General features: G+C 41.0%; 1 protein-coding gene across 4 annotated transcripts in view; it reads left to right on the top strand.

Moving 5' to 3' along the window:
• GLCCI1 (glucocorticoid induced 1) overlaps window positions 1-13,011 on the top strand; it is a 103,512-nt gene that overhangs the window by 71,711 nt on the left and 18,790 nt on the right. For all 4 annotated transcript variants that reach the window (XM_084618318.1, XM_084618317.1, XM_084618320.1 and 1 more), the window contains exons 5-6: window positions 1,690-1,842; window positions 10,091-10,301. In XM_084618318.1, coding sequence (XP_084474444.1) covers window positions 1,690-1,842; window positions 10,091-10,301 — 364 coding nt within the window. The remainder of the gene's footprint in view (window positions 1-1,689; window positions 1,843-10,090; window positions 10,302-13,011) is intronic.

Here is a 13,011-nt window from a genome sequence, read left to right as displayed (position 1 = left end):
TCGGTGTAAACTCGAAAACGTGTCTCTTTCACAACAGAAATTGGTCCAATAAAAGATATTACTTCACCCTCCTTGTCTCGAATATCCTTGAACCAACATGGCTTCAATGTCGCTGCAAACAAATTTAGGCTGGAAGCTTTTTGGGAATAGGGACTATTTCTTTCTTGTCTGTAAAATGCCGTACACAATTATGGCGTTGTATAAATAAAAGTTTCTCTTTCCTTGTTCCTTAATACTTGTGAAATGTACATGGAAACAAGAACTTGGTTCTTTAGTATATCTGTTCTTTAGGGTGTCTCAAGAAATCATAAGTGTAAGTTTAATATGTCATTTTCAAAGCAATCAATAGTGATGGCACAAACAGTCATTAATGTGAAGAACATAAAGCAAAAACAAATGAACTTCTAAACAGCATTTTCAATGCTCACGTTCTTAGTGTTGCCAAAATAAACTGGAGATTGGTGGGAAAACAAACTAAAGAAATACAGAAATACAAGCGTAATTCTGAATTATTTAAAAAAAGAACCCCAAACAAAATCTCAAATGCAACTTTAATCTTACAATTATAAATTAATGTTTCCATAGCCAAACTAAGTCTGCTGTCTTGTCTGCCCGAATTGCAAGTCGTCTTTGAGATATGTAGTAATAAAGAGCTACATGCTGAGAGCATAGAAAAGGATGCAGTAAAAGCATAAAACAGTACACGGTGCAATTTAGTCTTACTGTAGAAGACTAAGTTTGTTCCTGTTTATTATATTATTTGCTGGATACTGTGAATGTCACGTTGCTCAGTATTCACTGATCATGTAATGAAAGACCCTAATGTTATGGTAACATTAATTTCCAGCCTTTAAATCAAGAAGTTAGTATGCCTTTCCTCAAAACCATACCTGTGTTTATTTGAATGCCTGATCTTGAAATGACTACGCAGATTCTCTTCTGATTTTGAGGCAAAAGCAATATCTGGAACAAACATGGAAAAGGATGTAGTTCTGAAAATAAAAGTTTAGAATGAAAGTTTCATTTTACCTTTGCTATAAACCAGTCAAAAAAGAAAAAAAAACTGCATAAAGAGAATGTTAACGTTGCACGGCTAGACACTCAAATGTCAGGAAATGCCAGAGTTAAACATGAACATGCATTTGTGCCAGTATGCAAAATATACCAGCAGTGTCTATAGAGTAAGCATGTACAAAATATGGGGAAATTACAAAGAAGTGGTCTGACTGGATTTGTTGTTTTTCTTTACATTTTTCTTTTTACTTTTATCTATCTGAAGGCTTTGTTTGTGAGAGGTTTTTCTCCCTTTGCATTCTGCATGCCACACCTTTGCATTCCCTAGAAATTACACAGGCCAAATATTGAAAAGCACTGCAGTAAAATATTTCATATAAAATTCTGTTGTTCACTTTACAAGAAAAAGTAGTGTGAGTGGCATTACATTTATGTAATCTTTTTAATTTCTGTCTTCCTAGTTTCTTAGTGGTAAGTATGTTTTTTAATATTAAATTCACAAACTAAAGATGAAAATGAGCTCCTCTAGATTTTAAAATTAGTATATGATTTTTTAATTCGCTGTTTATAGATTTTTAAAATATAATGGCCTCACTAATACTGAGCTAATGTTTCATCTTATGAAACTCTCCAATTTTAAAGCCTACATAATATTTTATCTGATTGACCTTGTAGGCGTCTATCTCAAGATCAGTCCCTATGCCACTGTCAAATATTTCAGTGCCAAAATCAACTGTTTCACGTGTGCCGTGCAATGTAGAAGGAATAAGCCCTGAATTAGAAAAAGTATTCATTAAAGAAACCAGTGGAAAAGAAGAAGTATCCAAGGTAAGGTTTAAGTTTTGGGGGTAATTTTACATTTTTAATGGTCAGAATTTAGTAACATGTTGTGAGAACCTCCTAAATGACTAATAAAGGGAATAAGGGAAGAAAGAGGGAATAATAAAGGGAAGGAGGAGGATCCTGGGAACTACAGGCCAGTCAGCCTCACCTCAGTCCCCGGAAAAATCATGGAGCAGGTCCTCAAAGAATCAATCCTGAAGCACTTACATGAGAGGAAAGTGATCAGGAACAGTCAGCATGGATTCACCAAGGGAAGGTCATGCCTGACTAATCTAATCGCCTTCTATGATGAGATTACTGGTTCTGTGGATGAAGGGAAAGCAGTGGATGTATTGTTTCTTGACTTTAGCAAAGCTTTTGACACTGTCTCCCACAGTATTCTTGTCAGCAAGGTAAAGACACTGTCCCCCCTCCCCGGTCTATGGAAATGGGGTAAGCGAGGGGCAGGAGCAGGGGGGGAATGGGACACCCTGACATTAGCCCTCCTCTCTCCTCCCCCTCCCCCACACACCAAGCAGGAGGCTCCCGGGAGCAGCTCCAAGGCAGAGGGCAGGAGCAGCACATGGCAGTGAGGGGAAGGACAGCTGAACTGCCAGTTGATAACCTGCTGGGCAGCTGCCGCACAAGGAACTTAGGATCCATCCTGATTCCAAGCCCTCACTAGCTAGCTCCAATGGGCTGCTCTTTTTGCAAACAGTGGACAAAGCAGGAGGCTGCCAAACAACATTATAAGGGAGCATTGCGCAACTTTAAACAAGCATGTTCCCTAATTGATCAGCAGCGTAACAACGTTAACCGGGATGACTTTAAGTGAGGAGTTACTGTCAAGCAATCCTGCCTTCTCCAGAGGGTTATTCAAGGCTGTGCATATATTTTGCATTAAATCTGGTCTTCCAAGGCTCACGTTTTCTATTTAGAAGTGGTCAATATTTTGACAGCGTTAAAAAAATAGCAAAAATAATACACATATTGTCTTAGTGTTATCTCCTAAATTACTGTGCCACTGCTGATGTCACTCTGGTTAGAGTTATGATCTGTTAAAGTTAGAGGTCATTAATGTATTTACCAGACAAATTGATTTTCTTGGACTCTAACATCTTATTACTGTACATGTTGGGCTCTACACTGTAAGTTGCTTGAATATTCTGCCTCTGATCCAGCAAAGCAGTTAAGCAGATAAATGTTTGCTCAGTTGGGGACAGAGAACTCAGCAGTGACCCTCTCTTCCAAAGGCCTTGCCAGATCTAGGGTTTCTTTTTGTGTCCCAAGAATCATAAGTTAGAAATATGACCTATTAGGTCTAGTACAGCCTTTTGCCAGTGGAGATTTGATTAGTATTGCACAAGATACTTTCTTCTGTTTTGTAAAGTCTAATTTAAAATGTCCCACGAGACAGAACCTCCATCACTTTCATGCAGATATTACTCCACAGCTTAATAGGTCTCTCTGTTGGGAAGTTTTTACTAATATAAATACGTAGTGTATATTTTCCTCTTCATTTTATCCCATTTCTTCTAGTTTTACCCTTTTATATAATCTTAACTCTTCTTCCTCTTCATTTATGGACTTCAAAGTAATCATTTAAAATAATAGCCTTGACTGCCTTTGGGAGAAGTTGGTCTACTGGCTGCTTATGCTATTTTAAGAACGTAGGTGGATAAATACTTCTACAATATTATCTTCACTCCACTGTCCAGTATAGTTATCTAGTCAAGTAATGCATATTTAACTCTTAATATTTGCTTGTATGTCAATCCCTCCAGCTCCTAATACATTTTGTTGCTGTACTGTGAACCTCTTCCAATTTGTCAATATCTTTCTTGTAATGAAGGTACTAAAACCAAACAAAATATTGTAAGTGCAGTTGCACCAGAGCCATATTTAGGGTGATTATTATTTTCTTGCTCCACAGCATCTGTATTTGCTGCTCAGAATTGCATTGTTCCTTTTGTCTGCAATAATGCATTGCAAATTCATGTCCACGTGGTTGTCCGTTATCATTCCTAAGTTTATATGAGCATTACTGCCTTCAAGAATTCTCTCTTCTGTTGAATAACTGTATTTTGGATTCTTTTCCCTTAAATGTTATAAAATGCATTTTATTTTTGGCAGTTGCAGATTTTTTGAGTCCCCTTGTATTATTTTTATCATTTTTCCCTATCTGCTCCCAATTTATCTGTGAATTTTGTCAACAAGCTCTTTATTCTGTTTTTTTAGATCATTAATGAACTTTAAATAAGACTGGGTACAGTGTAGGACCAAATTAAGCCCTGGGGTACATGAATGCAGCTGCATTGACTTCAGCTGAATTACCCTTACATCAGAGCTGAAATTTAATCCACAGATTCAGCTGGTAATCTATTAAACTTCTTCCCAAATTTTATACTTTAACATTTATCATAATATTCTATTTACAGTCTTGCAGAAAGCTTTTTCAATCCACATAAATCTTCACATGAATCAGTCTGAATTAATTAAAACTTGTGTTTGCAGGACATGCTTTACTATTTACTTTGCTTTACTATATTTAACAAATATAGTGTTTCCTGCTTTCCTTTTGCTAACTTAATTTTGTAAGCATATTTTTTAAAAATCAACAGTTATGTTAGTTTGCAAGATATATTCTGCTTCACCACATGCTGCTTATTGCTCTTGAGTCTCTAAAAGCTAGAAATATTTTTCTCTTATTTATTCCACTTTTTTTTGCTAGGCATAGAAGTTAGACGTAAAGGATAGTAATTGCTAGAATATTCTCACTATGTATTTATACTTCTCAAAAATAATTGTTAAAGGCACAGTAACTTTATTAGCTAATTCCCTTACTGTTCTAGTTGAATATAGTTTGGATGGCTAATTGTATATTTTCAGATATTCTCTTTCCTTCTATTTAGTAATGTGTATATTTTAAAAATCTTCCTCTTTGCTTAAATATCCTTACTCTTCCTTTTTTCTTGTTAAAAACAGTTAAATATTAGCCATTTCTGAGTCCTTGTTAATATTATCCCATCCTTATTTATTAATGGACTTAATTTCTTTCTACCACTGCTTCCTTTCTGAATGCACATATGTAAGCCCTCTATATTCCTCTTAGCTGCTGTTGGTTCTCATCCCCCGCCCCCTTTTGGCTAACACTAACCCATTCTCCTTTTTGCTGTCTATTTTGCCAGCAAGCTTTAGTTGTTTTCTTCTTTGGTTGCTCTCCCTTTCCATTTATAGTATGAACTATGATCAATTTCCTCCTGCAGCCATGTGTATGGATTTGGAGTCTGGATTTTGTCCTCTTAGTCTGCAGTAGATCTACAATACAGTGTGTTTGTGGTGGCCGGAGTGGAGTACTGAATTTTATTTAGATGGAAAGCATGATCAACCTCTCATGTTTGATGTATGGAAAATCAGAGGTGTCCAGTTACAGGGCATTTTTCTACTTGTTCAACCAATAGACAAATGCCAGTAGCTGGACATTGTTTTTCTGTACATTAAGTATAAATGAACATACCTGATCCAAAACCTTTATATAAAGTTTTTTAAATTAGAACATTTTAGCTGTGTAAAGATGTGACACTATATTTAAAAAAAAAAAAAAAAAAGCCATCCTAGAAAAGATTAGCCTTTTTAAATGTTCACTTTAACCATGTATTTTGTTTAATTCCTAATACTTGTGGAACAAGAGAGTAAACTAGTTTGTGTGTCCCTCTGTCCAAAGATTCAATCCTGTATCAAGATATGACTGTTTTCTAATCTCCATAAGTGTGAAAGATCCTTGCAGTATCCCTTCAGCTCCTGTTTGAATATCCACTGGTTTCATTTATTCTTATTCCAAGGCATTCTTGGAATGCACTGTAGAGTTTTGCTTTCACTGGTCTTGACTATGTCTGCTTCTACTACAATGTTGGTCCGCTTCACTGCTATTATAAAGGGCAAAGACAATTTGTATCTTATCTCTGTCTTTTTTATGTTCCAGCTTGGATGGTGGTTTTAAATAGAAAAAGTTCTAACTTTGAGACTGAAATATTTATTTCCTAAACAGCTGTAAGTTATGTGGAAACTAGATCTCTTGTGCCTATTATAGGTACACTGTATCTCAGTAACATTACTAATGCTCAGAATGTAGGTGGTTTCCGTCTACCATTGAGGCCTGGTATGCACTGCGCCTCTTGTTCCGGTGGAGTACAGGAGTTGACGGGAGAGCGCTCAGCGGTCAATTTATCACATCTAGACTAGATGCGATAAATCGACCCCCGCTGGATCCATCGCTACCCGTCAATCCTGCGGGTAATGTAGACAAGCCCTGAGTGTAGTTTATTGGTGAATTTTAATGGAGTACCTTGAGAAGGATATGCTGCTGTCAGATTGGCCATGTCTTTATCTCTGCTTAAGGGACTTTTTGCAAGAGAGAGAGGGAGACAAATAGCTGTCAATGTCATGCCATTTTCTGGGCTCAGTTAGCATTCTGTCAATATACAAAAGACTAACACACGTGACTTGATTCTCTTACCAAAAGCACTCACAATACAGAAAAATTCATTTAATTTTCCATGAACTTATCATTATGAGAAGTTAAAGCAGCTGTTGTGAATTAATTACTTCATTTCTTCAGTTTAAAATTGTGAAGACCTCAATTTTTAACATACTCCATAAACTGTAGATATGGCTCATGGAAAGTAATTTTGAAATATTGATTTAAGTTAAAAGCCATTCAGGGTCTTTAAAATATTTTGATTTTTACTTGCTGGAATTTAAAAACTGCACAAGAAACAACATTAAAGTGAAAGTTCACAGTTAGTATTTTTACAGGTTTTTTTAAATTGCATTCCTCAGTACAGTAAAGAGGCTTGGATTTTATATGAAGGGGAAGTAGAATTCTGCAGAAGAAAAGTAGTCTCTGAAATATCTATGGGAATTTTCTAAGTAGTGAACACCATTACATAAAACTTACATAGAATAGTGTCTGTCTGTCTAGAGAATGAAAACTTCTGTTTTCCATAATCTTAGCTTCATGGCAAGGTGAAATATTTTGTATGTGATACACTTCTTGACTGTACAGTGGCATTTTTGCCCCTCAAAATTTAAATATTTAAAACTACTGACTTGTTAAAGGTTTCAGAGTAGCAGCCATGTTAGTCTGTATTAGCAAAAAGAAAAGGAGTACTTGTGGCACCAAAGAGACTAACAAATTTATTTGATCATAAGCTTTCGTGAGCTACAGCTCACTGAATGCATCCGATGAAGTGAGCTGTAGCTCACGAAAGCTTATGCTCAAATAAATTTGTTAGTCTCTAAGGTACCACAAGTACTCCTTTTCTTTTTGGCTTATTAAAACTGTTCCTGTTTGAGGTCTGATTTTTTTTTCCCTTTTATGTACTTAATCTTCTTTATAGTGAAATCTAATTCCTGATTAGTGATAAATGTTCATCTTTAGAGGAGTAAAATGAAATTATATTTTCTCTATAATTCACAGAACAATTGATTATTGTTGCTAAATGAGCATCTACATTTGGTCTGATAACAATCATTACAAGGAAAATGTGTTCTGATTGGGCCCTGAAGGTGTTCGTTTCTTGTGTTCAGACATCATGCCATGGCATGCTGTGTTGGACGTTTACCAAGCACTTACTGTTGGTGAAAGTTTGACCATTTATGTTTAGAGTTTTCTTTTCTGAGAAGTAGTGTACCATATATATATAACACAGTTTCAGTTAACAGTCTAAATTTCATATGATTTGATGACAGCTTTCTTTTTTCCATTCAAGATGGCATATGAAAAGAAAAGTGAAATTAAAGCTATGTAGTCATAATTTTTACCCATGTTATCAGTAGCTTTAGTAAGTTTTTACTGTGAAATATTTAGTCTATATAGTATTGCATACAAAAAATATGTTGAAAGAACATTATTAAGGTTATGAAGTGAAAGCATTCAGATGTTAGGACATGCTAGAATTAATGCTGTCAGAGCCACAGAGCTCCTATGCGGTGCTAAGCAAGTCACTTGTTCAAAGTAAAAGTCCGCCGAATTTTTTAACAAGGGCAAAACAATGTATTTCCCCTAGCCTCATTCTCAGAAATGGCTGAACCGTTTTGTCTAAAATAAAATTTTAAAAAAATCTTTCCTATTCCTTGCCTAAATGAGACTAAAATTGGTATGTTTATTTATTGCTTTTATTTGTTCTCCCGCTCCTGTTTTTAAGTGCAATGTAATTCAGATTTGTAGAGCCCTGCGCTGATACACAAATGTGTATCTGCATCCAATCCATGGTCCGCAAAAATTATCTGTGGATTTGAAGGGCTCTAAACTGAGGGCCTGCCCGAGGCTCCAAGGCATTTCCCCCCCCTCCCCCCCAGCCAGAGCCTGGTCAGAGAGAGATACATAAGCAGCTGTGGGGAGCCCGTGCGGAGTTGTGGACCCTCCCTGCCCTCGGCTGGGCGGGGAGCGGTGACACGGCCAGGGGCTGCTCTCAGTCCCTCTCCCCACACCGCAGGCAGGTGGAGGGTCCACCACGGCTCCTCGGCTGGGCGCCACACCGCTCTGGGAGCGGGGAGACCTTTGGAGCTGCCTGTGGGCTGCTCAGGTCTGCCTACCCTGGGCAGGGGGCCTGAGCATCCCCCTATCAAATGTCACAGCTTTCCAGCCCCCCCCCCCCCCCACCCAGTATCCCTTTCCACCCAGGGCAGGTGGAGAGACCCAGCGTCCCCACAGCTGCCAGCACAGCTCTCCTGGACCCGGCTCTGGCAGAGGGGCGGCTCTGAGCTGCAACCTGGCCATGGTAAGAGCTAGGCAGGCAGCTGTGCGGTGGCAGACCCTCCAACTGCCCTGGGCAGGGAGCCCGAGCAGCCCCCGGCCCATGTCCTGCCCTCCAACCCCTCCACCCACCTAGTATCCCTGCTCCCCAGCCCCTCTGCCCAGGGAAGGTGGAGAGACCCAGACTCTTCACAGCTGCCTCCGCAGCTCTCCCTGACCCAGCTCTGGCTGGGGGCGTGGAGTGTGTGGATCCTCTACCTGCCCTGGGTGTGGGGCCCAAGCAGCCCCCTCCCCCCCCACACAGTGTCCCTGTCCCCTCCAACCCCACCCCCCGCAGATATAAAGTGGATACCCTAGCTTTGCAGGGCTCTACAGATTTGACAGGGGATGTTGCGAGAACACTGTTCTCAAAGACAAAACTATATGCCCAGGCAGGAAAAGAATAGCAAATAGGTGGAGTACACCAACCTGGTTTGTCACTATCACCAAAAGGGGAGTGGGCAGGAGAGGCTTAAACAGTGGACCAGAGAATGGTACGCCATAGTTGAAAAAATCATATATTTTTTTAAACTAGGCATGTAACATACTATTACATTTTCATCTTTCATTGTACTCTCACCAAAACTAGCTACACCAAAGCATAAAATCCTATCAACTGGAGATCTTTGTTAAGGTGATTTTTTTTTCTTTTTGTAACAATAGAAACTTATTGGAAATTATACTAGTGTAGTTATCTCTGTTAAACAAAACTGAGAAGTTAAGCTAGGGGTGGCCAACCTGTGGCTCCAGAGCCACATGCGGCTCCTTGCATAGGCACCAACTCCGGGACTGGAGCTACAGGCGCCAACTTTCCAAAGTGCTGGGGAAGGGGGTGGGGGGGAAATGTGTGCTCACGGCCCTGCCCCTGCTTCACCCCTTCTTCCAAGGCCCCTACTCCTTCCTGCCCCCTTCTCTGAGCCTGCCACGCCCTCGCTCCTCCCCCTCCCCCAAGAGCCTCCTGCATGCCACAGGAGGCATGGGGAATGAGGGGGAGGCGCTGATCAGCAGGGCTGCTGGCAGGCCCGGGGGGTCGGCGGGGGGGAGCTGATGGGGGGCTGCTGATGTATTACTGTGGCTCTTTGGCAATGTACATGGGTAAATTCTGGCTCCTTCTCAGGCACAGGTTCGCCACCCCTAAGTTAAGCAGTTATTTAACATTTTGTATTGTTACTTTTAAAAATACCTTTGTATTTATTTAAGCAGAATAAATCTTAGCACTCTAGAATAAACTGAAATGCATCCAGTCCTGAAACTTGTATGAGAAATACAGTTGCAGCTGCAGTTGCCCTGCAGCAAAAGGGTTAATGTGTATTTTATGATTCTTTCCTTTTTAAATAACATGCTTGGTTTAGAACAGATCTTTGTAGTCAAGACCTGAGTCTTCAGTGGGAGCTTTGCAGGCTGAAGACTTTTAGAATCAGCCCTTCCTATATAATCTAAGCGTTGTTTCTGTTGCAGCCTTTGGATATTCCTGATGGTCGAAGAGCACCCTTGCCTGCTCATTATCGTAGCAGTAGCACGCGTAGCATTGATACACAGACTCCCTCTGTCCAAGAGCGCAGCAGCAGCTGCAGCAGCCACTCACCATGTGTCTCTCCCTTTTGCCCTCCGGAATCTCAGGATGGGAGTCCTTGCTCAACAGAAGATTTGCTATATGACCGTGATAAAGGTGAGAGTTGAACCATCCATTTGAGCATACTGAGATAGCCTGTGGTGTCCTGCATTTACTACTACCTTCATTTTACTCATTACATCAATTTTTGTTTTGTTTTGTTTAGTTGTTGTAGTGGGATTGCGGACGAGGATTCATCTTAAAATTGGTTTTGTTTGTGAACATATGTTTTCCCCTCTTGTTTGTGAAATTTCACAAACATCTTCCATAAATATGTCAGAGGAGCACAGCAGAGTAAGAAGTACGTATGAAGGGTATAGCATGAAGAATGCAGAAAGCAACAAATATATGTTCCAAAAAAGTGTTTTATAAAGGAGTATGTAGAATCTATTCATCATGTGAGTGGGTTACTTGCTGATCAAAATGGTGAATCTGAATGTTTATGAACCTTGTTCAAAATATGATTTTGCATTTTTCTAACTTTATATTTGTAACTATCCAGTGGGATGCAACAGTTAATAGTGGGAACTTGCTGATGAATTTGTATTTGGCTGCATTGCATAACTGAACAGGATTTCTGAATGACTTCTTAGTTAAATTTTACATTAAAACCACTGTCAATATCTTTCACTTTTCTCTGTCAAGGTTTTAAATGGCAATGGAACTTGGTAGGGTTCCAGTATTTGAAAGAGTTAACAGATAAATGATGTAATACACAAAGATGTAAGTAGCAATACTGTACGCTGCAGTATCATTAGCCTTTGTACTAGTAGCAGTACACATGTTGGAGAGAAAATGTCTTGTGTGAATGGGGAATCCCAGCATTCATAAACTTCATTTCCAGTACCTACAGAATGACAGAATAGTTTTTTAGTTTCAGTTAAAAATCTAATTTGTTTTGTGACTGGCCAGATTAATTTTCCTTTTATTATTCTTTTTGGTTTTTTTTGTTTCCAGGGTTATGCTTTTAGTAGTTTGTCTTTTGTTTCCTGATCACCTACTACTTCTAAAGATTGGAATTTTTTCTCAGAGTAGGAGTTGGCTCACTAAACAGGAGATCTGTTGCATATATGGTACCATTGTTTTGTCAATTTTAAAATATTGCTGTAAACCTGAGTAAAAATTGTAAAATGCCCCTATTTTACTGACCAAAGACAGATCATTTGATCGGGAATTTTAATTTTCTTTTTCTTTTTAGAGGTAGCCTGTTCTTGATGCATTATTTCAATAGCTATGAATTGTTTAGGAAAGTTGTCCAAAGTAATGCAATGTTACTCCTTTTCAGTCCGTTCTTGCTATAGGTTTAAAATAAAAAAACCAAAACTTATTTCAGTTAGCTGTAAGTAAGAATTGTTCTTCGAGTGCTTGTTCACGTCCATTCCACATTAGGCGTGCACGTGTCACGTGCATGAGCGTCGGAAATTTTTTCCCTTAGAGGCTCCCAGCGGGGCCCCTGAGTATATATATGCCACTGCACCATGCGTATATACCCCTGCCGCCTGACCCCCTCCAGTTCCTTCTTACCATCCGTGGCAGCGTTGGAACAACCTCTCTCTCTTGGATGAGAGCAGTCCCTTAGCCTTTCTCATAGATAGCTGTTATCAGTTAGTTAGCATAACTTGGTTATGGACACTTAAGTGATTAGGTGCCTGGAGGCTTCCAGCACCCGCTGTGGGGCATGCCGCAGGCCCACGGGTTTAAGACTTGTGCCACGTGCCGCAAGCCTATGCCAATTAGTGACCCCCACGGCTCGTGTCCCCATTGCCTGGGGGAAGAACATCAAACTGAGCGGTGTAGGATTTGCAAGGCGTTCAAGCCAAGAACAAAGAAAGAAAGAGACTTTCGTTTAAAGCAGTTGTTGATGGAAGCCGCATTGCAACCACTGGGCCTGGAGCGCCTGACGCCTACTCCGGCTTCCTCGGTGCATAGTGCCTCAGAGCCGTCGGGAGACCCAGCACTGGCTAAACACCGAAAGCCATTGGCCCCAGAGCACCAGACTAGGCCCGGGCACCGCTCGTCCTCCCTGGTGCAGCCCACAGCGCAGCCAAAAGGAAGGCACAGATGTTCCCCGCGTCGGAGGCCGGCACCTTCCAAGGCCCCGAGCACTGATAAGAGTGGGAAGGTCGCTCTACCGGCGCTGGCACCAGTGGCTTCAGCACCGCAAGTCCCACCGAGCCCAGGCCGAAGTGAGCTCAGTGCGGACAATGGGCTTGAGGACTTAATGGATCAGCCCTCCACGCCTGGCACCTTTGAAGCGGCAAAGGACCTCATTGAACTGTCGGTGACAAGCTGCCTCCCATACAGGGAGAATCCTCTGGCACCCATGTCATGGGTGCCGTCAAGGGGTAAGCCGGCAGTGCTGTGCCATTCGAGGACACCGTCCCGGCATCGCTCCCGGAGTTGGTCCAGATAGAGCTCCGTGTCTGCAGACTCCCAGTTACCCGTGGCTCAGAAGGAAGTCGTGGTACAGGGAGTGGGTCGGCACGAGGAAGTAACAGAAGAGGCACGACGCTCTCTGGCACCAATTAGAGGCCAGCACCAGGAGGAGTCAAGACAGCCCTCTCCAGAGGACTCCCGCAGATGCCAATCCCAGTCCCGAGGGCGCCAGTCCTGGTCCTGGGGATATCAGTACCGGTCTTGCTCCCATTCCATTAGGAGCCGCTTGTTGACCTCCCGCCAGCACAGATCGTTGGCACTGCCGTGGCCTTCGCAGTCAGCATCACTGCAGTCCAGCACCGACTCCAGTCATAACAGTTACTCACACTGT

This window comes from Lepidochelys olivacea, assembly GCF_965140295.1.
Source record: "Lepidochelys olivacea isolate rLepOli2 genome assembly, chromosome: 2".
Classification (NCBI taxonomy): Eukaryota; Metazoa; Chordata; order Testudines; family Cheloniidae; genus Lepidochelys; species Lepidochelys olivacea.
This window is presented reverse-complemented; position numbering and strand designations above follow the sequence as displayed.